This window comes from Boleophthalmus pectinirostris, unplaced genomic scaffold, assembly GCF_026225935.1.
Source record: "Boleophthalmus pectinirostris isolate CB_2022bp ecotype Guang Dong unplaced genomic scaffold, ASM2622593v1 HiC_scaffold_18, whole genome shotgun sequence".
Taxonomy (NCBI): domain Eukaryota; kingdom Metazoa; phylum Chordata; class Actinopteri; order Gobiiformes; family Gobiidae; genus Boleophthalmus; species Boleophthalmus pectinirostris.
Genome location: NW_026571133.1, coordinates 19269978 through 19295590, shown reverse-complemented (window position 1 = coordinate 19295590; position 25613 = coordinate 19269978). Strand labels below are relative to the sequence as shown.

Genomic DNA, 25613 nt, shown 5'->3' with positions numbered 1-25613 from the left:
GTCATTTCATTTGGAGCCCATCCAGCTGAAGGCATTTATGTTGTGTCCTTGCACTTGGAGGAATAGAGAGCTGTGAGAGCCTCTGTGTTTTTGCTGAAGTCTGTGCACTTAAGCATGTTAAGACATCTGAAGTCAGTAGGTGTTATCATTGCCCCTCTGTCTCACTGAGCTGGTGGCAAACATGTTCTATGATGACTAATCAAGAGAGCACAGTGTGTGCCTGGTTATACTGGCTGCTTTCAAGCCTGTCTTGATCTTCTTAACGGTGTTATCCAAACAGCTGTCTCCTTAAGCTCTCCACTTCCACACATAAAAATAATGCACAAATGTTGTATGTCAGACCAAGGACCATGCCTCAGACATCAGAGCGTTCATCAACATGTCAACACATTCTACATCAACAACAGAGATCAAGCATGGACTTGGTACATGATATCACTACTGGTTTTAAGAACTCAAGGACAAGCCTCTGTTTTTTGAGATGTATAAAAGTGATCAGTCCCAAAAGGCAAATGTCTCAATCATTGAACTACTGTGGACAGCGGAAAATATGTAATTAAAGAGTGACAGGTGAATGAGGCAAACCTATCACAGATTCAAAAAGCTCAGCTAATGCAGGGTGATTTGAACTTGTGTTTCAATGGCCACTCCTTGACTGACTTGAATGCAGTACGCTCCTGTAGCACCTCAGTCCCCTGGAGGAGGCAGCTGTTCCCTTGTTTTTGCCTCACCACGGGCTTCTCCTCTCCCCAGGGATTTACATGACACCTGCTGAGCCTAAATGCTGTGCTCTTTCCCTCTGCGCTGCCAAAAGAGACAGTGATTCTCATTCACCCATCTGTTTGGAGACACTTACAAAGTCTGCGTGTGGTGGCAAAACTTGCAGGAGAGAAGTCTGTGCAGAGATGAATCACTGCTACTCCACTTGGCGCCCTTTTCTGGGACATTTCCTGTGTCAATTAAACCATAATGCCACAATAATAGTTGTCATTTATTATGTTCAGTTTTAGTGTTTTTTATTCTTATGATTTTCTGATTGACTCAGACGGTTATGATGTCATAGTGATGTCTAATGACAAAACTTTTACATCCTCTTCCCTCATATAGCACCAATTAGTTTCATTGTACATGACAACTGCTATCCCATATCAGCTGCAACACATCTATTTGACCTTTTCCCCAGAGAGGCGCCATTTATTGGATTGTGTTTCTTGCACACACTTGTATATTTCAACTTTGATGTTTTTTTGTTTTTTGACAATTGAACAAACTGGTGCTTTGCCTCTATGATCGTTATATAATATTTTTAATCAATGTGCCAGCACCACAAAAAATAAAACCCACAATGACCCTATGTGAGAAAACTTCTTCAATGTCATATATCTGTTTTGCAGAACAGAATAATTTATTATTCTATTAAATATTTGAGGTCAAGCTGTGTTTATGCAAATATGTTCAGAGACAGACACTGGATATCACCAAAGGAAACAGAGGCAAGATAAACACAAGACATCGTGACTAGACTTAAAATTACAGCGATCATGTCATGGAGACTAAAAAATATTTTAATGAATTAAATATATGAAGTAAGCTATATTAGAATACTGTTTCAAACATATTTCCCACCTGCATGTTTTATTTCATTGTCGTAGTTCACACGGTTCCACTCTATATAATGGAATACACATGCTGCACAGTCTACAGTCACTACTTTGAATGACAGACAGGGGGCGACAGAGGACCTGTGAATCCACCAGAGGGATCCAGGAGGCATTTCAATGCGATAGGTCCCTGCCGCCAGATCCTGCGCTTGAGCGGTCACTGTGCCTGCCTCACTCACGGCGACACAGGCTCTCACACACGCTCTCATTCACCACTGCGCTCGCTGCTTCATTTCTCTATGAGGCTGCACTGAGGGCTCCAGCTCCCCCGGCTGCGTGCGTCTACCGGCTACAGTTAAGGACCTAAAGGACAGTTCAGTCCAGGGAGAATCAAGAGGAAAGATCCAGCTTCAGATCTTTTTTTCCACCGGAGATTATTTGCATCATAAAAAGCTTTGGAAAGAGGACACGCAGGCTTCTGACTTGGCTGTCGACCTAAAGGTGCCATTTACTCTGTTTAAATGTGTGCGTGTATGTGTGTGTGTGTGTGCGCCCGCTCACCTTTTCACCATGCACATTCATTGGCTTCCCTTTCTCATGCAAATGCAAATTGGCTGGTCGTGCTGCTTCCATGTCTTTGAGGGAGACGCAGATGGAGCAGGTTGCTCTAATTCAAGGTCTGCCTTATTACCATGCGCTGCTATATAAATTAGTTCAGCTTGGATGGATTACCGTGTGTGCATACAAGAACTGTCTGGCTCATACAACACTGGCAAAGAAACCTTCTCAATAATTGATAGTCTGACATGAGTAAACTTCACACATGTCTGAATGGTTGCGCTGTACATTCGATTGCACACACTTTTGGCTTGTCTGCAGCGTGTGTGTGTGTGTGTGTTGTTGATGTGTAGTGCTCAGATCATGCATAGATGTCATTGCCACAGGAGCACAGCGGGGGTGAATGGGAGGGAGGGGGCTAAATGATATCTGGCGCGGTGCCACAGAACTGAAGTTGAAGGTTAGATGAATGTCTTTTGTATGTGATATGTGAATTTTATTTCAATGAAAAGTGGGTTGTGGAAAAGTCTTTATTCAGTCCTGTCAGTCTTGGATAATTCCAGGGTAAGATTTTTTTGAGGGTTGAACAGTTTGATATAGATTAACCAAAATTCCCCCTGGGATTCATATCTTCTACTTTCATTACTCTGTCATTCCATCACTTCACCACAGTAGGAAGCTGAGCTCACATCATTTACTGAGGTCCAGCAAAAGACTTGTGAAGGGGACTAGAAAGGGCGCTCAGGTGAGAGGGGGATGGGCACCGTAGTAAAATACAGCTCCCCAGAGAGAGAGAGTAGTTGATTTATGTGCAGACATTTCAGTGCACGTGTTTGGCCACTGCTCCAATTAGCACCTCCACCAATCCACACTTTGACTGAACTCTGAATATGGCTAAAGGGCAAAGCATGGTGTGTTTGTAGAATTTAATCCATTCACTTTGATTATTGTGGAAGCTATGGGACTCTGGGACTGCATTCAGCATCTTTTACTCACTAGAGATTCACAAACTGTAATGAAGACACAAACTTAAATGATGAATGCAGTGATTGAGTGAGTGGTTGAGTGAGTGTGTGTGAGTGAGGGTTGTCTCTGTCAGCCAACCCCAAGGCAGCTGTGGCTACAGAAGTAGCTCATCACCACTGAGTGTGGAGTGAACCAATAATGCACAAAATTGTGAAGCAACTGGAAAACGTCCATGTAAAACTAATGCATTATTATATGTTATTAATTTTCTAGACATTTTATCACACTGTGTGGTGTGAACAAAGTCATATAACAGTGGGTTTAGTTTGGGTACACATTCCTATTAGTTGTTATGGGAATTGTGACTGTGATACAATATTGGGAATACCAAAAGTACCAAAGCAAATTATAGGCATTGCACTTCTGTAAAACCTGACCCCACAGCATACTATCCATAAAGTGTATTTGGGGTAGTATATTATAAAAATCAACACTCATTCAATCACAATGAAATGAACTTGTCCCACAATTTCAGAATAATTTAATCATGAATCAGACACATTTGCTGTCAAAGCTGCTTTATATTTGTTCTGCTTACTGTGAGTGATTTTCACACCCACACACTGATCATACAGACAGTTTGTAGCATAAATACATTACTTCTATTTAAGTTGGGAACAGGCTTTTCATTGCTTCTCCAAATTGCATGAGATGATCTTTTACTTTTCTTCTAAACTTTTTTTTTCTCCACATACTGCAACTTGACTGATATAAGACAATGATTAATACTTACTTACTTACTTACTTACTTACTTTCCCACCAAACCAAGTAATAATTACAAAAACAGGAAAACTCACGGTGCACTTGTATGTCAATATTCAGCATCAGCATTTGGTAGATTGAATGAGACTTTTCTCAAAATTTAGAAGTCTTAAATTGTGACTATATTGTATTTGTTCACAGGTGGTGTTATAGACAAGGACTTGCGGCACTACCTCAACTTACGCTTCCAAAAGGGCTCAGTGGACCACGAGCTGCAGCAGATCATCAGAGACAACCTCTACCTCCGCACCATCCCCTGTAAGTGCACCATCCATTCTTTGGCCAGGCACTGTTCAGCCTTTATTTACCTTTCCCTTGTTTGCTTTAGTCATTACACTATTTGTTACCATGTTCTTATTTTGAAATTGTCTAATTAAAGGATTACTATTATGTTGTCCTCTAGTCTACCTGATCAGACACATCAAACCCACAGCACTCTTGTGTCACTGATCTATTTATCTTCACTCTTCCCTGGGTGAATAGTTCATACTTATCTTGACTCAACATCAACCCTATACCTCCATAATCCCTCCAACTGCATTGCTCAGTGTTTCTAGTTTCCTATTGTGTTTGTATAGTTGTACTTTTAGCTGGATCTGTTCTTTACTTTTTTACTTTTAACTGAGTGGTGTATTAAAGGTGCACTATGAAACTTTTCTGGTGGAGGGTCTGCCATCTGCTTGTCTCCAAGTCTAACATTAAACTTAGCTACGTCCATGAGACAAGCAGGTGATGCCCCCAGGCCAAATTACAAGTTGGCCTGTCATGATAACACATTTTGAAGTGCGATATATTGCTGAAGAAAATATAAACAAAAAGATTATACTATTCTAACCCAACCATAAAGCAGAATTATGCCCAAAAGGTATTCTAAATGTACACTATTGTTAAAAAATGTAGCTGCAATAAATAAATAACAGATTGCACTTTTTCTGTACTACAAGGAGATTTGAGTGTTGCAAAGAAAAAGTATCCACGATAAATACTGACCCCCAAAAATTATTGTTCCGTCTAACATATATTATTAAGTCAATAAATTAATTACCATCACAGGCCTAGTTACAGGTAATATTTGATGAGAGATAGCTGTGGTCACAAAAAGTGCCTTTCAAGTTATTTTTAGCAATATAAACACCTATAAATGAATACATGTTAGAACTTTAATGCCATACTGGGAAACATTCCTGGAAAAGCAATACCATCTCCATGGTAGCTGACTTGTCAGCAGAAAAGTTACATAATGCACCTTTAATTAAATGTATATTTTTTTACCCATATTGTCTGACATAACTTTGCCCATTTATCGACTGTCCAAATTAGGGGTGGGAATCACAGAATCCCTCACGATTCAATACGATGCACGATACATGGCTCATGATACGATATAGGCCATAATCAAATATGTTGCACATGATACTCTGTGATATATTATTTTCTTAAGACCAAATACAATTTGCTTAAAGAATCAATTACCATGACAAAAAATGCTCCTGTCGATCCTGGAGATGTCAGTACTACAGTTCACAATAACGATACTCTATCACCAAATTTGGTGTCACGATATTTCGATATTATTGCACACCCCTAGTCCAAAATTCTTTTTGCTCTTTAACTAAAAATGTCTTGGTAGATTTCTGCTATAATACCTGCCTTAAACCAATGATTGTAATTTTAAGTGGAGTGAGTGTGTGTGGCTTCACTGTATCAGCTCATACAGTAATAAACCATGGATATGATTACGAGCTCATATGCTAACATCACACCAGCCTCACTCAGCCATTAGCTGCAGCTGCTGCATGCTGCCAGCTCTCCTCTGAATCCTTAATTGAAGTGCATTCTTCAAGGCCAGGGATACGGCGGTGGTTTGAATGGGGCTTCTTCTCTCTTTGAAGAATGCACAGTGAAATGGGAGCTAGCTATATGTTTGTTACACAGGGGCAATTTTCTTTAATAACCCTTTGTGAATCAGCTACTGTCAGGTACTCGAAATGGAGAAGTGAATAGGCAAGAACACACACAAAAAAAAGACAATGGGAGAAACAAAAGGAGGCTAAACATAAATAACTGATGTTATAGCTTATATGTTCCAGTGAGAGGCACAGGGAGGTTAAGTGTGTTTTAATGAAGACACCACAATGTGCTTCAATTCTGCACACTTAGTCATGCTTTTTATATTGTTTAGATAACTGAGAGGGTAGATCATATGTGCTGTTTGCATATGGAAAATTAACTATATTGTTTGTGCATGCTCTGCTCCATTCTGGTAATGTTTGGCCTTCGCCTTTTAAGAAGAAATCAGTTGATTATTGTCTGTGATGTGAGTACAAGAAGGTGTAGTACTAACTTATGTTCTTTATATAGGAGTGATTTTTTATTTTTATTTTTTTCTGTTTTATAATGTTACTCTGTGAAAATTTAATAAGATAAAATTCATTCCAGTAACAATTTTTTTTTCTTTTAATTACTTGATTTTGCACCAAGGAGATTTTGGTACAAATGATTTGTTTGGATAATGAACCTAATCCAAATGCAGTGTGCACTAAAAACACTTACATTGAGGCAAATGCCATTAAACTACCTCAAAATAGTTTCTTCCAACAAAGAGAGGGTGATGCAGCGGTTCAGAGAGATTCATGATGAAACTCAGTTGGACACAAATGATGGGGAAGAACAGACAGAACAGGGCTGAAGTTGTTCATCACAGATATTTGAGTGTAACCCTTACATATAAAAGGGACATTTTAAAGAAAGAGACAGTAGGCACACGGAGGAGGACATTGGCACTCATACCAATCAAGGCTGCCGGACAAAGGCGATGAGGGCAGCCAGAGCAGTGCCAGCTCTTAGACAAATTGCTTGGTTGAAATCCAAGGTCAGAGCGTTAATAGCATGGGCCCATGTGAAATCATGCCTATCATCTGGTAATCCACACAGATTCGATGGGAGATTCACTGAGCTGTGAGGACCTAAAGAGCAGTCTCAATCTAGAATAAAACCTATTGTCTTGGAGATTTTTATATAAAGGAACTACAAATAGATTCATATTATAGGCTTTTCAGTTGGATCTAAATTTGCATTCATCCATTGTTAATGTCTGCACTGACTGGAAATCACACAAGATTAATATAGACGAAATGGAGGGCACAGGACTGTAGTCATTGTAGTACTCCTGTGACTTTAGAGTTGTGGGCTCCAGAACAGACTAAATGTCCCATCTTAAATACAAAACTACATTCAGAGAGAAGTCAAAGTTTTATATAAGACACACACTTCTGTAGTCACAGCTGCCCTGGTGTAGAATGATGGAAGCAAGGCTCACAACCATTTGACCATTACCACCATGAATTATCTATTTTTTGGAAATATATAATGTATCCAGCACAGGCTCTGACACACTCTTTACCCATCAGTGTTACCTGTCCTCCTCAGGTTGACTCCTTGGATCTGTCCTTTTCTCCCACCCACAAGCCCACATTTGTGTGTGACACACTAAAGCACTTAGTGAAGAGCCACTGTCTTGTATAATGGAAGAGAATATCAGGAGGTCATGCTTGGGTTGAGAGGCGTTGCTCTCGTCCCTTTTCTAAATTTAATCTACATCAAAATAAGCAGTGCAGAACAGAACCTTAAAATATTTTAGTGAGCTGCACAAAGTTTTTTGACAATTGCTAATATTAGAGGTTTGTTGGCCATTTTTGTTCCATTTCTACCTGAAAAGTTTTGTCTTGTTTTCTCTTGGGTTGAATTATTACAATTGAATAGACATTAACCACTTAAAACATTGTGTGGAATAATAAAAACAACACCTTTTATGAGAAAATAAATGTCATGCTATAGCACTAATCTGTACCCATTGGCAGTAGTCCTGGATGTATCAGGTCATCCAAAAACAGACAACTGGTACTTTTATTTGTCCCACTTACAGCTGAAGGTCCAAACTCTTCAACTGTGTTTAAGTGTGTGTGCTTGTTAGTGTTGACAGTTTAATAGTTTATTGATTTAAAGTGCTTTGAGAGTCTAGAAAGAAAGGCAACATGCACTATAAGCAGCTGTTCAACTTGCCAAAAGTAGACCCTGGAAGATGATTGTCCTTCACAGTCCAGTGACCTGCTTTTAAATAGTGTTTTAATGGTAGGGTTTTTTTTCCCTTAAAAACTAAACTGAATTTATAAAGTTCTCCAATTCTTAACTGAATGAAAAGGACAATGGAGATTTGTTTGCCTGACCAGTCAGTCCCTTCTACATTCTGGTCAAATCCAGAATGGTCAGGAACTAGACAATAGAAGATGAAAATCCTATATCCAAACTTGAGACAGTCCAACCACGGCTACTAATTTGTAGCACGTGTCTCTCAATGCGAAAGACATCTTTTCTCAAAAATTCTTGCAACATTCAAAACAATGTATATAACTTCTTTTACCTCAGATAAATAATAGTTTGGTGTTTTGATTTTGCAAAAATCCATGCTGTTTCTTTGTCTTTTATATTCTTTTTTCGTCCAAGCAGACATGTTAGTTTTTAACTCAAATAGAGCATAAGTCTCTGATTGGTTAATCCACCCATCGGGGAGACAGAATACAGCTTCAGATCTACTCATCTTTCTAAAGTTTTATCAAAGCATTTGGTTCTGGTTCTGATCAAGTAAGAGATTTGTATGATGTCCTGCTGGCTCACAGTAACACTGTCTGACGTTGATGGATTTGATTGTATGCTAATAATGATAATGTTTATATTTGAATTTCGCCCAACAATCTTAATAATCCTTTGAGGGGCTACACCGCTGTCATAACTCATCCATTCGACACTCGATGGTTCCTTCTTGTAGCCGCGGCTGCCTTGGGGTAGACTGGTGGCCAATGTCTATATTCAGCCCTTCTACAATCACTCACCATCACACTCATAGGTGAAGTCTATTGCCAAAGGACAACAACATCATGCACGGTCCAGACTGGAATTGGTCGACTGACTTTCTTGTTGGTGAGTGAATTCTCTAACCACTCAGCCACCTGCTCTAAACTATTTGTTAGGACATTCTATTGCTTTGATGGGACAATTGTGTGCTTTGGCCTGAGCATGTATGCACAAACAGCATATGTTTTGGTGGAAGGACGTGGCCGCTCAGACAGAAAGTTAATGTGGAGTTTGATGCCCACAGGGGATGTGAGTTTGTGTTAATGGTCGGGGCAAGAGTGCTCAATACTGACACTGTTTACTAATGAGAGAGACACAGAAAACGCAGCTCTTCCATCTGTCAGCCCTCAGTTGTTGGCATGATTGTTGACAAGTTTTACCACTGTGTCAGGAAATATGGACCTTAGAAAAACTGTTATTGTCTTTGTTTGTCTGTCAATGTCACTTAGCACATTTGCCAGTATTTTTAAAGCCAAAATAGCTAACTTTGTATCCCCAAGGCATATAACTTAAGTGTAAATGTGTGGCCAGCATTATACATGTTAACATTAAGAAGAAATGAACTTTTTCACATAACGTAGTCAAAAAATAAATGTAACTAGTAAATATTAACTAAGTACTCTTATTAATTTCTAGAAAAACCTACTTATCTACTTCATACTGCTGTTGCGTCACACAGCAACGATAACATGACAGAAGAAACAATAGTTTTTAGGGGTGAATATATATGTTAAGTACTTTTTCATTGCACTAGTGGGAAGATTTTTGTTATTTTTCTATCCTAAAATGAGATTTGTCCTGCAGAAGGTTGATACTAACCAACTACTAAAGTGTTTCATTCAGTTTTTTATTAATTTATTTTTAAAGAATATTGTACCTTTAGAATAGTTTTTAGGGGATAATTCTGCTTTCTGTTCTGGTTTCAGTATTATTGTTTATATTTAGTTAAGCAATAGATCGCACTTAACAATTTGTTCTGATAACAGGCCTGCTTTTGTGACACCTCACCTCCATTTTAGTGGTCAGTCTATTTTTATGCATTTTTAATCAGAGAATATTGGAGACAATTGTTAGAATTTTACAAAAGATTCCCCTCAAATAATTTTTCCAACTAACCACTTACCAATTTAGAAAAAAACACTGTAGTCCATGTTAATCTCTGTAGTGGACCTGCTGAGTTGGTGCCTGGAGCGAGATCTGAATGAATGGCCAGTTTGTCACTTGGCTCCATTGTGTTTAATCACCTGATCTCTGATGGATGACCGTAATAATCAGGATAATAAAAGACTAACTGCTCCCTCACGTCCTCTGCTTCATTTTTCAGCTTCACAGCAAGAAATCTCATAACTGCCTGAAGTTTGTGCCTGACCGAAAAGTGCAATAGGCCAGAGTAGAAAGACATAAAAGCTCTGTACCTGAGTCTTAATAATGTGGAAAAACAGAGCTAGTTCATTTTAAGCATTTGCAGTGGTTCAAAATGATTCCTTAACTGATGTACTCCAAGCATCATAATTATTCACCATGATGAGTTTATAAATAACAGAATGAAGCAATAATTAGCCATAGAAGTCACTTATTTAATCTTTTACAGCTAAATGTTATTGTATTACAACAAAAAATACCCCAAATCTCTACACTTTCACAAAGATACTGTAAATACAATAACTACTGAGGCCAAAAAGATATTGTCGTTAAGTCAATATAGGAATTATCATGACAGGCCTAGTTTGATCCATCCTCTACAGCGGTGTATATATATCTGCACTTGGTCAAGATGTATTTTCGTCAGATACTTTTCATCAGAGCCTTTTAAGTAACACAAATTGAGATTCCTGTTTTTCTCTATTTCTCCAGTACAGCAGCCGTTGAGTGCATGGTTCAACAGACCTTATGCTCATACTTGCGTCCTCTTTCTTTTGTGTTGTCTCTCTCTCCTTCCTTATTTCACTCATTGACTCACTGAATGGGTGGGGTTTCCATGGCAACCCCATCCGCTCCTCGTTTGCGTCAATAGCTTGCAGAGACTCTTAAACTCATTGCATGCTTCCTTGCTTTCATCTACTTCAGTGTAGTTGGTCACTTTTGACTTAATTATAAAGAATACTTGTATGTGCGGAGTGATGCTGTGATACTGCGCTTATAAGATTGTAGCTTCAGGTTTAGAGAGGAGAATAGGAGTAGTTTGAGAAGTTTAGCTGTGCCCAAATCAACAAAACATTGCTTGTTTTGCTAAATTAATCATTAGGAATTAGTTACTAGCTTCTAAAAACTAACAAAAGCCTTTTTCTTGATTTGAAATATAAAAGCTTTAATTCAACTGAACTGTTGACTGATTTGGTTTTGTGTGAGATTGTGCTGTTTGTCAGCTCCACTTTGATCATCTGAGATTCTTGTGAATGAATATTTGTTTGGTGTGAAAGGTTAGTTTGTGCATTGGGCAGATCGGCACTGAGCACACAAGAGCAGCCAGTGAATCCAAGATTTTATTATGTGTGGCCTATCGATCCTCTATAAATCTGGGGTAATTTCAGGTTTTAAAAGTCAGCACTGTCTTTGAAAGTAATACAACTTTTAATTACAAAAGGCTGCCTTCTGATCTTTGACTTTCTCACATTTTTTTTCTTTGACAGGCAATATCCTTTGTGCAATCTGTTATCTGTTACATCTGTCACTTCACAGGATCTATTGATTACAACAGTGTGAATGTATAGGATTGTTTTGGAGTGATGAGGTTGACACAGGTGTTCAGATGTCACAGAGGAACCATGACACAATGCTGAATGTTCGTCAGCAGATGTGTCCCTGTGAAAAAGGGACGGTGTGGAATTTGGTCCTTAATAAGCCTTCATCACAGACAGGCACCATCCTCCTCCTCCCAAATCCTGGTGTCCTCTGGTCCCTGTCTCGCTAATGGTGAAGGATAGACACATCCATCAGGTGGTTCGCCTGCGGTCACCTCTCCGTTTGGCTGTCCTGAGATGTTCTCCTGTCTAATGATCTTATGTCTTCAGGGAATACAACATGGCCTGCACAGGAAGCCAGCTAGTTGACGTAAACCCTTGATCCTTCTTCACCATGTTCACCATCTTGATGTAGCAACATTTTAATCTTTGCAGATATAATTTCTTTTATTTGTAAACATTTTCTAAACTGTCATCCCACCAAGCAAAGCTAATTTTTCACACTTGTGTCATTCCAGATGAACATATGGGCTCATTTTAGGTTGGAGGTAAAGCGATGACAGGATCAGGATCGTAATAGAGCAGAGTTGCACTGAGCCTCGTCAGACATGTGACAGTGACAGCCAGTTAAATTGTTCCAGAAATACATTTGTAAGGTGACAGTCTTAAACATGATATCATTAAGTTGCATAATCAATGGTTCTTGAACTGGGTAAAATGCACACTGGCTGGTTTATTGCCTCCATAAGGAGAAGTTACAATAATGTGAGTTGGTTCGACGAACGCACTATTAGAAGTTAACTGTGATTGTGGTCATTCTGAGACACATGAGAGCAGCAGAAACAGGAGCCTGAAGCCACTTATTGAGCTGTGGGAAGTTGTGAAAAGAACATCTTGTTTTGGATTTTCACTCGTGCTTTCTTACACTTTGACTGTGAATGTTCACACGCTTCATATCACACATGTGGGCATACCACAGGTAGTTCCAATACCGGCCAGATCATTCAGATGAAAATAAAAAGAAAAGAGAAGGACATTTGGATAACCTTTTTATTTTTTCTGTATTACATTTAATGCAGTTTTACAGCTTTGCCTCTTATTCTGTCACATGACGGTACAATAATTTAACTTGATTAGGCATAGATTCTGCATCCTTCTGTATATGTACAGGCTCGTGGGTTTTCCAAGCAAGAAGGTTTAGGGTATACGGTCATCTTTTTTTTTTTTTTTTTCATGTGTTAAGTTTTGTTTTTTCCTTCAGATTTCAGTTGTTGGTTGGTAAATCTAACACCGCCAATGCACACTCCATAATGTGTATTATCAGTATTTAGAAAACTGAGCTGGTTTTATGTTAGGTCCTCATGTTTCGAAAGCGTGTGATGTCTAACTGACCTTTCATCTGGCATCCTTTTCCTGGTCAGAATGCTGCTGCGGAGTGAGAACAGAGGTGTGTTTGATTTGGTCCGCAGTGTAGCTCGGGGACACACACATGCACACACACACACACTATTAATATTCACATCAAGAGCTTTTGTGGCCAAAGGCTGCTCCTTAGACAAACTGAGCAGCCTTAGTACCAAACATTTTTCCTAACTTTACAACTGAACAGCAGTATTATGAAAAAAAAAAACATCTGTTAATGCCATGAGCATTTCACAGTTTAACTTCTGGTGCTGTGCTAGTCTGTGTAGTTGTTAGCTTATCCTGTGAAAGCTGCAGTGACAGAAGCATGAGGAGGGTCCCCTGGGTCTGTCTCATTAGGGACAGTTTCTGTGTCAGTGTTCTCCATCCAGAGCAATGTAAGCCTCACTATCCCTCATGTTAATTACTGTGCCTGTACAAGTAATTGACTCTGAATGAATGCTTGGGAGGAACTGGTCCAAGTAAGAAAAAGCTTAGAACTTGAAAAATACAACAGCAACTGTGTTTTTAGTCGTTTAACATATTTTAACTGATCTATTTGAGACTCAGAGGAAAAAAAATGTTTTATTATTTATTATTAGGGATATAACAATAACTGAAATATCTTGATATTGTATTGTCAATAGGCTGACTATAATATCGTTGGCCATCATTATATCAAATCACAAGTCTCTTTGCTTAAAGGGATAGTTCGGGTTTTTTGACATGATTCTGTATGGCATCCCCGTCAGCAGTGTTGTGCATCCACACTGACTTACCCCTGACAGCGTCCGCTGAGCCGAGATACTGGTCGATTTTGGTGCTCACGAAAGTAGTCCGGCAAGTTGGCTGGGGACATTAAAATAAAGCGTTAATCTTCTCAAAACAATATGTGGTCAAAAGAGTGATATATTTGCATCACAAAACCTTCGTCCTCAAAAAAGTCAGACCTCATAATTGCTTGGCACTATTTTCTGTGCGTTCGTATCACTGCGCGCGGCCGCCAGGTGACAGCCGCGCCTGTTTCTCTTTGTTTACTGCTCTCGAATGTTAGCGACAACATGTCTGACTACGACACCAACGATAAAGACCTTGCCTTTAGCACAGAGCCAAGGGGATATCTTTATGAACCTGAATATATTAATGCTGAAATTCGCCAGATGGAGTTAGAATAGGCAGAGAGATGAGGGACAGAGAAGTGGTACAAGTTGGAGCTGGAGCCGAAGCTGGAGCCACAGCTGGAGCCGTGAGAGACCGGGTGACCGTCAATCACCCTACATGTAATTTAGAAACTCGTATACAGCTAATTTAAAGCCTACACTGTGACTGGAAGCATGGACTACTAATAGAAACATGAAATCATCCACACGTCCATGTAGTTGCTGCCAATAGTGTAAGCGACATTTACAATAGTAATACTACTTCTACTTTTATTTATAACATTACGTTTTGTAGAAGCTTCACTGCTAATATGTCACTGAGTGATTTGCTGCTGATTCTTGATCGCCTGTCCGCTTGTAAACATAGCAACACCTCTTTGTTCTTACCTGGGGTGCAGGTACAGCAGTGCTCTTCAACACAGATTTCTTCCTCTGTCCTGGGCATGAAGGAACATATCTTCGTCGCTGAATTGCGCACTGCACACAATAATCATCAATAATAATCAGAAGTCCGCATAATTTTTTAGATATTCTTATATAGCTTATACAAGCTTATATACTTATTGCTCTAGCTCCACGTTAGCTCTTTTGCTTCGTGGCGGTCTGCACATGTAAACACTACCAAACAACTGAAGAAAGTGATGGATCAGTGCGCGGCTGTCACCTGGCAGCAGCGTGCATTGATACGAACGCAGAGAAATTAGTGCCAAGCAATTATGAGGTCTGACTTTTTTGAGGACGAAGGTTTTGTGATGCAAATATATCATTTTGACCACATATTGTTTTGAGAAGAAAAACTCTTTATTTTAATGTCCCCAGCCAACTTGCCAGACTACTTTCGTCAGCACCAAAACCGTCCAGGATTTCAGCTCACCGGATGCTGTCAGGGGTAAGTTGGTGTGGATGCACGACACTGCTGACGGGGATGCCATACCGATTCCTGTAAAAAAAAAAAAAAAAAAAGAACTATCCCTTTAAATTAGTTGTTTAGTTAGTTAAAAACACCATGATCCTTTGCTTATTATTATTATTATGTATTATTAACAGTTCCAAAGGAAAAAAGTAGCATCACAATTTTGTTATCTTCCACAAAATAACGTACCATGAGATTTGGATACTGTTACGTCCATATTTGTTGGGTACCGGTACAGTTATTATGAGACCTTTGAGTTGTTGTGGAAAATCAACAAATAGAAGTGCTTTATAGAGAAAGAGTTTTGTCATGCCTTGTTTTCTCCACAGTATTCCATGTATTTATTTTTTCTTGTTACAACATTACAAACCATAGTTGTTGACAGAAGCTTTTGCAAGAAAAAAACAAAACACCAAATTAATTTGAAAGAGGGTTTGTAATAGTCCTGCAAAAATATGCGCAGTGCAATCACAGTCCAATCTGTAGAGCTGTTTCTGTGGATGACTTCAGGTAATAACAGCACAAGTCTTCAACCATCACACACACAGACGAATAGGAGGGCTCATTCTGTTTATCAGCTCTCTAATGAAATAGTCCATCTCTGCCACATCAGGGCCAAAGGATTGGATGTGTCTAATGCAGAGAAAGCCATCACAGTGTCACTTAGCTTTAGCATTATTAGCTGTTATCAGTGCAAATACGTCTGACGCTACAAGTGGTCCATTTAGAGGCCCACATATTAGGCCATGGTCAGTGCGAACTTTAGTTGTGATACTTTTTTATCACCATGTTGAGATGATTTTGTTAGTCAAGAAAAAACAGGCTTTAGAGACTTTTACAGTGTTCCAGATGTAATAGTTTGTTTTGTTCCCTATTATATTAGATACCACTTCAAGCTAAAACACTTGTGATTACTATCCAAATGTCGTCTTCATTTTTCAAAAGATAATAGATAAACACAGCACAGTATTTTCTAAGTGAATGTTGACTTTTATTTTTGTAGCTTTTGTCTTTCTCTTACAGAGCATCTTTATGACATGAATTCTTCTAATATGGATTGTTTTGAGTTACCTTAGTAACTCCAAACTTTGCAACTATGTCACAAGACCAATGATCATATAATACATTTAATGTATTAGATTTATATAGCTTATTAATTCCTTCCATGCATCTGCCCTGGGGTAGACTGATAGAAGGATGGCTGCCAGTCAGCAATATTTGCTAATTCAAATACCAACACTCACACAACAATAGTGTCCCCTAGAACCTCTGCTGTACCACTGCAGTACCTGCTGTCTCCCAGTGTCTCCTATCCCAACACTAACCAACCCTGCTTAGCCTTCGAGATCTGACAAGATCGGGCATTGGGCAAGGTAATATGACCTGGCCACAGTTAAATAGAAATATTAAAATACATTTGCATTTCTAATTATGTTGTGGTGCTCTCAAGCAGTAACACACATGACATTCCCATTTGAAATATCTCTTGGATCAGTTCAGTGTGTGTGTGCATGACACAAAACATGGCCTCTTTGGAGAGAGGGCTGCATAGCTCTTCGGTCTGTTTTGTTGTCTGTTTGTTTGTTTTTCTGTGCATTCTATATCTGTGAGTGTTTCATCTCTCTCAAGGTTTCTACTGTCTCACAGAACTGCAAAAGCAACAACTTTAACTAGAAATGGTGCTCTACTGACAAGGCCTTTCTGTGGAAGGCCACTGTAGAAGAACATGCTTCCGCTGCTTTACAGTCCAACAAAAACACTATAATAAAACACAAAAATAGTTTCTTCTATTTATACATTTAAAATCTTTTTACTAGGTGTAGTGTTTATTGATTTGATTGATTTCTTTTTATTGAGTATTCTTAAAGGAGTTGCACAAGACAATGACCTATCGCATTGAGATAATAAAGATAGACGTGTGTAAGTTTATTATTGCTGGCATATGACATTCTTGTACTTTTCAGGTTTGTGACAGATGTTTTGTGAGCACAGCACAGAGAGAAAACAAGTCCTGGCTCCAGTGCTGAGGTTTGAGTTTTATCATCCAGGGACTAGACAAGAGCAAATTATCAGCCAATTATGCTGATTAACAGGATTATGGGTACCTCTCCTGCTGCATACTTACAATACAGTATTATCCACACTTCTCATCTCTTTACTTAACAAACATTAATTGAAAATACATGTTTAGAAACAGAAATAAACATTTTTTGTTCCTTGAAGCCGAACTGTCTCTTGTTAGCTTATATTTGAGCTGCGCTTTGAAGAGGTGAGCTGAAATGATTACTCACGGCTGTTTTCCAGAAAGCGGTTTGACTTCAGAAAGCTTTAAAAAGTGGTTGTGTTCTGGCAGGTATTAGAAGCTGAGCTCATTTTTGGAGGGAGGATCAGTGACACAGACAAGGACAGAGGAGAGGAAGCGTCCTGCTGTCCTCATATCGCCTCTCTCCATCCTCTCCCCACGGACCTGCTAAAGAAAAATCAACCCTTTTCACTGCACCCACTCCTTTATGTCCGAGCTGTACAAAAGATCCTGCACCGCTGTGGTCCGATTTTAGACTTTTAATTAAGTTTTAACGACACTGCTATGAGAGCCTCGTCCCCCACTGCAGACTAGTGATGCATGGACTGTTTTCCTGCCAAAACAGCTCTGCCAATACTCACCACTCTGTCAACATTGAAATCCGCTTGTGCTGTCTCCTTCAATATTTATGAGGCTGGAAATACAAAAACAATTGAACTTGTCCTCACACAGTCCACAAGGGCCTCCTGCTTACTCTAACTTGAACTGCCCTCCAGGTTTTTCTCTTTTAGAATCAGCGCTCTGCACAGTCATACTTTATATAAATGCATGCCAGCCTTTTGTAATTAGGGTTATTCCAATACGATACTGCCTCTAGCAAAAGCTCTGATACTGTCCAACTTTCAGGTATCGGCGCATACTCAAACCAACTAACTAATATGATACCACACTGCATTTTCTTGAATCATGATATCTTTGTCCAATGCTACTGCTAACACTCAGAGCAGGTTAAATGCAGAGCGTGGAGGCTCTTTTACATGCGTTTACATTGAAAAACTACAAATGTGACCAGTGACATTTCCTTGTGGGTTTTGCAGAAGTAGATTTGGTGATTGGCTTTTTTTTTATCTCATAGAACTTTATGCTATGATAGACTTGCTTGACAAACAGTTGTATCTATAAGCTGTATTTGAACGTACAGAAATGGAAGTGATTCTACAGGCAGTGCTGTATACCAAATGTTTGACATGTTCAGAGCAAATAGAGCATTTTTTGAACCACAGGGTACAACAACTAGTCATCAGATTCCAATACAAAAACAGTACAGCAGTTAAATAATAATGGTGTCTTATGCATGTTTTAAAGCTTGTTAAGCGCCTGCAGCAGAATGAGTGTGTGCGTGGCGTAGCTTGGCTGCTGATGCGTTCTTGTGTACAGCGTAACGGAGTGTTTGGCTCCAGGCTACATTCATTATTGATGCTTACATGAGGCCTGGCTCACTCTCAGCAGGTAACTTAGGTGACTGACTTTAATTTTAACCTCTGCTCCACAGACACACTTCAGAGAGTGAGGGAGGGTTTCAAACTGAGAAAGCAGACAGAAGCACAAAAACTAGTCATTTTTAACCAAGATATGCCCACATGCGCAATGTAGACAGAAATTAATTTCTCAGTAATATTTATTTATTTGCATCACATAAACTCTAAATCACTTTTTTCCCTTTTATGAGATTTTACTAGATGTTTCTGTCTTTAAGGTAATTTTAATAGTTTTAATTCTATACTTGATATTCAAAACCAGTGGCCTGAAAGTAACTGATGGCGACTGCTCTAGTTTTGTATTTGAGTCAGTGTATACTTTTCTTGTAACTAGGATAGCCAAAAGATGATACTAATCGATATTAAAACCAGTATAATGCTACATACATATTTATTAGATTATATGGTCTTGCTCACATACTATTATGCAACAAAATAGTAATTTAAAAAAAACACAGTAAATTGATTGGCTGTGGTATTGAAATTGGTATTAAATAGAACCTTTTCTTTAGTATTTGAAATTGTAGTATTGTAACTACACTACTTGTAACTATTTGAGATGCATTCAGCCCACGCTTTGACTCATTTGGACTCAGGGCAGCTTGATGCTCGCTCCCCCAAACCTCAGTACCCTGCAGAGCACAGAAAATGGCTGCAGTTTGCCAATTAGAGCAGTGGGACTGGATTAAGCTCGTTCTGCTTGAGGAGGAGGCAGGCTGATGGGTACGGCTCACACTTGTGGGAGAAGTTAAAGCATGTTTACTTACCTTCTGTGTAAATATACCTGCAGCCACATCAATGCACAGATAAAGAGAGCAGATGAAACAATAGCTCTGCATTTCCACAGGTAGATACTGGAGGAAGATGTAGAGTAGTCACTACTTTGATGAAGCACTCTTTGGTGCAGAAAACAGGTCCTCCACCTTCATCTGCAGAATGCACATTCCCTTTCACAAATGGAAACATAATGCTCTATGCTTCAATGTCAGGATGAAGCAGAGCAAAAAGCCTGAGTGCAGATAAAAACATTACAAGGCTGGAGCACACATTGTAGTCTAACCTGGCCTGACACCAAAAATATGCAATTTTGTTTACTTTTTATATTCTTGAAATAAAATGTCTCCTATTATATGAGGCAAAAAGTGCTTTAATAATTCTATCACCCTGTTCCTGCGTTATCCTCCTTGTGCCTATATTTAGATTGGTGATATCTGTAAGTAAATAGGTCAGAGCCACCACAAGATGATACTGTGGTATAGCATTTATCATACTGAGGTTTGAATGGTTGGCCTGGTTTTGTTTCAAGTATTATATGTCAGGTTTCTGCGTATAATTGAAGTATAAAGGGTAAATGAATCATACCGTACCTCTCACCTAATCTCTGCCATTTTAATCCGATTTTCTTACACAACAAAAAGCACATTTGAATTTCGTAAGAAATGTGTGACAATGAGAAGCTCTATACAGTTTGTCCCTGAATGGCCCTGTAATCCTGTGTAGAATAAATGGACAGCCAAATCAGAGTATTTGCAAATATTCTTCTGTTGCTTTATTTTCTTTGACCTAATTATAATTGTTGGTGCAGGCACAACTTGATGAGCACAATCTCCTCAATATTTTGACGCATTAGACAACAATAACAACCATATGCAATAGAAAATAAAAAAGGACAGCTACAATTGACTAGGCAAATTGTCACCTTGACAGCATGTGGTCAGCAATAGACTTTTTAGGTGGTGTGTTGAACAAAAATACATTACACTACAAAAACTAAAATCTTGCCAATTTAAAATGACTTGAATTAAGAAGAACATGTTATATTGGTGATTGAGTAAATTTCACATGACAAGTCTTTTCATAGTTGAAATAGCAAAATACCTTTTGTTACACTGAAGATACTGTAAGGAAAACAACATCTCTGTACTTAAAATAGTTGTTTGACTTAAAAAAAAGACTTATTCCATTGATAGAACTTTTTACTTGTCAAGTGAAATGTATGCAAGTCAAGTTAAATCTTCTTAATTTGGGTAGTTTGAACGTACTTTTTGCAGTGTATATTGCATTATAAGTGTTTGAAACTAACATATGTAAAAGAAAAAATGTAATAACAATGTCCAATCTGAGTCTGTCCATCTTACTTTTTTATTTGTCACTATGGGTTTATGTATTCCCAACTAACATCAGTATGACAGCACATTTATCATCCTGCCATTTTGTTCTTTTTCTAAATCATTATGCTAACTCACTCACACCAAATTATGCGTTTGGCCAAGTACGGTCAGTTTGTCCTTTCCCTCTGTGACTCAGTTGAACTTTAAAAATGGTTGACTTTAGGACCTGGTGTTATTTTTCATTCATTTTCACACAAGGCATTTTTGCATGGACTGTTTTAACATGAAGACAGCAGCTCTAGTATAGGTGAGAATGATAGACATCAAAGTATACTACAGAGGTCCATAGGTTATCGCATTCTTCGATTTCCCCTGGCTGGCCTGCTCGCCCTCGCAGCAGCTCTGGTGGCTGTCAGCTCAGTGTACAGGGAGCGTCCAAAGCTTTAGTCCAATCGGCTTTAATGTCACCATTGGCTCCACTGACATTTGTGCTCAAAAGCTATTTTTCACTTGATATCCTCTGACTGTTGACAAAACCAGGAAGACGCAGCATGGCAGGCGGGTGCAAATGTCCTTTTATTTATTTATTTGCAATGATAGGTGAACAGATACAAATATTTATATTGTGCAAAAAAAAAAAAAAAAGGGGGTATTGGGTTGGCATAGGAGGTGTAGTTGGAATGGAGCCAGACAGGTGATGAATGGGATGAACTGACATGCACATGTCCTTTTAAAGATTCCAGTGTTAGTATGCAGAGCCACCAGCTTCCTGACACTATGTTCCTTCATGCTTCTCCTAGAGGATTTCCAAATAGTCTTTCTTTCTCTCTGCCTCCATTGCGCACTCTCTCTTCCTCTCTCTCTTCCTCTCTCCGCACGGCCTGGTCCCAGACACCAGCAGCCTACGTTTCCTCCGCATCGCCATGGAGACAGACGTGATGTCAGCGCCGGTCTGCAGAGGTTTCTCAAAACTATAAACTCATTTAGGCATCGTAATCATCATTGCAGGGTAAGATTATTAAAGTGTGTGTTAGCTGCCTTGACCAGCTGCTGGAGAAATCCTGTGTTTTCACCATATAAGCTGCAATCAATGCACTACAGATGGAGCACGAGAATCCTGTTTTGCCATTCTGCAGTAAAGGAGCCAGGCCATGCTTATTTAGAGACTTAGTGGAAAAGAATGGTTTGTAAGGCCAGGTGGTAGACTGAACATTTAAACATCTGAAAAAATACACTATAGGCTTTTAAGTATTTTCTATGGGATCATAAGAAATCCCATAAAGCACTATAGCCTTATGCCAGAGGACAGGGAAGGACGCAAAAAAAACATATGACTACCATAGAAAACGTGGAAAAAAGGTATAATATATACTGTATCCCTTTTAATTTACTGTGAAATATAATGAAAATAATACTTTATTTGCATGCTGTCGTCTATCCAAGCTATTATGGGCCCTTTGTAAAATTAAGACAATAAAGCTTTTACCTTCAAATTCAGCATGTTGTCACAGTGTGCTATATTGCCTTATTCTATTTGGAAATTGCAACACATTGAAGGACAGTTAGTGGAATTGTTGTCACATTAATCGGGCATTATATTTATGATGTAACATTGTGGTGTCAGGTTTTTAAAAGCTTGATCTGAAATAAGAACTTACCCACTAAAAGCACATTCATCAGTAATTTTATGAGCAGTGTTGGATATTTACAGTAACACTGTCTTATCCTCTGATTAAACTATATTTGTACCTTCACAAACTGACACTATTTCTATGATTTGTTTTTGACCTGTGCATCACACTTTGTTTGTATATTTAGATTTGAAAGCAGAGCGCAGTGTGAAATTGTCTACCGTCTGCTCTGTGTCAGACAGCTTTTAGATCAAACATGAATCCGACCTTTGCTGAGTTTGTGTTTTGTTTAGTTGAGAAATTAATTACAAGGCAAATAGCTCTTTATCTATACGGTTACTAGTAAAACATATTCATATTAAACTTGAAATTAAGCTATTAGAGATAGAGTATAGTCATAATCCTAATGTTAAAAGGTGCAGATAACCTTTATAGACTTTGCCATTGTAAGAGCAAAGAGGGAGTAGATAAACTAACAAGGATGTGTGTGGCTCACTAGAGAGAAGGGGTGAGTGGGTTATCTACATATGTACAACCTCTGCTAAATGGAAAACACACAGCTATTTATGGACTCATACTTCAGGGTGGTGCTTTGACTTGTGCTCTTTGTACGGGCTGCTGCTTGCATTAATTAGCAGACCTGCATTTTCAATTAGGATTCAGGAGAGACATAGTGGCAGTGTGGCACAATTATGAAGGTGTAGGAGACAAGTCCAAAACTGCAACACAAGAAGCGTATGCCCTTCACTGTAAGAACATTTAAGAATAAAAGCTGGTTAGCTATGAGAGGGTCGTCCACTTCGGTTTCTAGCAAAACTGCCCCAGAGCTGTGCATGCTCCAGGATAAAGAATGAACATGAACATTGTTCCTCAATGTGTGAAGGGTTAAAATGATTTTCAACATTTCATTTGTTTTTAAGATGCCCAAGCTGCTTTGTAAGAGCCCAGAGAGTCCGTTTAAACTACCTCCTACTTTCAGGGTTTGAAAATATAGTACTCAGCTAAATTTGTGTTAACATTTTGTTTTGGCATTCTTAAAGTTGGCTGTAAACCTAGCTTGTAAACAGTCTCGCTACAAAATGTCCCGTCTCTATGAAAGTGCACAATGGAAGTGACAGTAAAGACTATTGAATGGAATTACAAAAATAAAGGACAAATTCAATCAAGCAATAGCATAAGTCGATGGTCTTTTCAGCTACATAAATCTGAGATAGGTCCACCTGTTTGCTACTTGTTCTCTGTCTCTGCAAAGACACTGCCCATTTTCAACATGTTTTTACAGTTTTGTCTCTAACCACCCATTACACCAAATCAGTTGCTCCTGGTTGTCAATGGCAACTTGAAAATGAACTGGCAACACATAGGGCATTTATCTATGTCTTGTTATCTTTTGTTAAGTTTGATCTCAAACATTTTACTCACATGGATTCGGCAACATATTGAGCACACATAAACCCTTGCCAATGATTTTAGGCTTACTGTAATGTGCGCCTTTTAAAGATGCATTCACATGGAGGGGGAATTTAGGCCATTGCCATAGTGATAGTTCCACAGATGGACTGAAGATGATGATAGGGTCTATGCGGATTTCTTTTTTTCTTGTGACAAAAGAATGTACCAGTTTGAGCACTCTTCGGCTTTGCTATTATATTTGTATATGCAGGCTTCACTATAGTATGCCTGTTTAAGTCTATGGTGCTCCAGCCAAGGAGGAAATTATATGCTATCGGACCACAAGCATCAGTTGATTCAGAGGTGAGCTGAAACTGGGTTGCTTTGAGCTCACATATACTCAATTGTAGACATTTGAAAAGGCTGCAAAAAATCCCTCCTTTGCACATGAGTTGGCATGTACTGAAATACAAAGGCAGGTTCCATCAGGTAGAAAACACAAGCAGAGATTATTACAGAATAAAATAACACATACTCTTAATGATTCAGACCGCTGATCTTACTTATGGGTGTTTTTGTGTTGATCGTTTGACGATACTTATCTAATCAGTCAGATAACTTTCTTTTTCTCCTAACTTCCATTTGAGCACAATGAGTGTTATAGACATTCTTGATGCAGAGACTCAGGATCAGGAAGGAAGAGCCAGATAGTCCCGCGTCAGGGCAGGTTGATTGAGGAGGACAACAGGACCAAACAGTTCTTCCCCTGTGACTTGCTGCCTGGGTATTGTAGCCAATGCCCAAATGTAATGGCTAATTGTGCAATCACATTCTTTGTGGTAGAATGGTGGTTTCTTTTTGGGGGGTTAATAGAAAATCTTAATAAAACTTTAAACCAAGTGCAACTACCAGCCCAATTAATTTTACTTGTGTCAAAATGTTCTCCTAAGTGTGAGATCTTGTTTGAACTCTATCTTCTTTGTCTTCTTTATTCTCCTGTCCTTCATTGCTGCTGGAGTGAGGGATGCCTCTCTAAATCTGATATTGATTATAGCTCTGTATTCCTACATAAACTCCTCTCCCCAAAACTCTGGGCTATAGTTTTCTTGAGGAAGCCTGCCCTTTCACACCAACAATAAGTCATTATTACAAAACTGAGTGTCTCAAAGCAGTTCAGTTCTGTAAATGTCATTACATCTATGCAGAATGTTTCAGGATTACATGGCCTGTTGGAGCTCATTGTTGTCGTCTTTGCTCCTCTTTCAGTTATTATAAAATGAGTTTGTTTTTGAAGCCTTGGATAACCTCAGTGTCCTCTGCTGCCCGCCTTTTGCTTGATGACATCAAAGGCTTATGTCTAGCCAAAGAAATTCTGACTTTTCATTAGCCATTCATATGCCAACTCCAAGTACGCACACAGAGACAAACAGGAAGGACTTCAGCGGTGGATTCATTATTGAACAGGACCAGTTATAAGCAAGTGATTAAAGATTAAGAAACTTTGATTAGTAACTGAAATTTTAATCGTGTCAGTGAAATATTTATCTTTACAATTTGTCTTCACACCTCCAGAGCTTTAGTCCCACTGGCATATCAGTCCTCCTGTATAATGTCATTTAAAAATCATCCCCTGGAAAGTAATAAGTACATGCTTTGCCTAAGAAATCTTTAATTAAAATCCAGGTCGGCCTTGATGATAAGTGACATAATAGCCGGGTTGGCTTTTATGTAAGACAACACATGTAAGACAAATACATTAGCTGGGTATTATGTGCATATCGTGTATATATTACGCTGCATCTTTTCTTTTCTGATTCATTGTTCACGATGATAATTTCATCTTTCGGATTTTGGGCTCTCCTGTTTGTTTTTCTTGGTTTCTTGTGAATGCAGGTCATGTTTGG

General features: G+C 38.8%; 1 protein-coding gene across 1 annotated transcript in view; it reads left to right on the top strand.

The window, feature by feature from the left end:
* magi2a (membrane associated guanylate kinase, WW and PDZ domain containing 2a) overlaps nt 1-25613 on the top strand; it is a 161580-nt gene that overhangs the window by 42880 nt on the left and 93087 nt on the right. The window contains exon 2 of the mRNA XM_055153780.1: nt 4090-4206. Within this exon, the coding sequence (XP_055009755.1) occupies nt 4090-4206 (117 nt within the window). The remainder of the gene's footprint in view (nt 1-4089; nt 4207-25613) is intronic.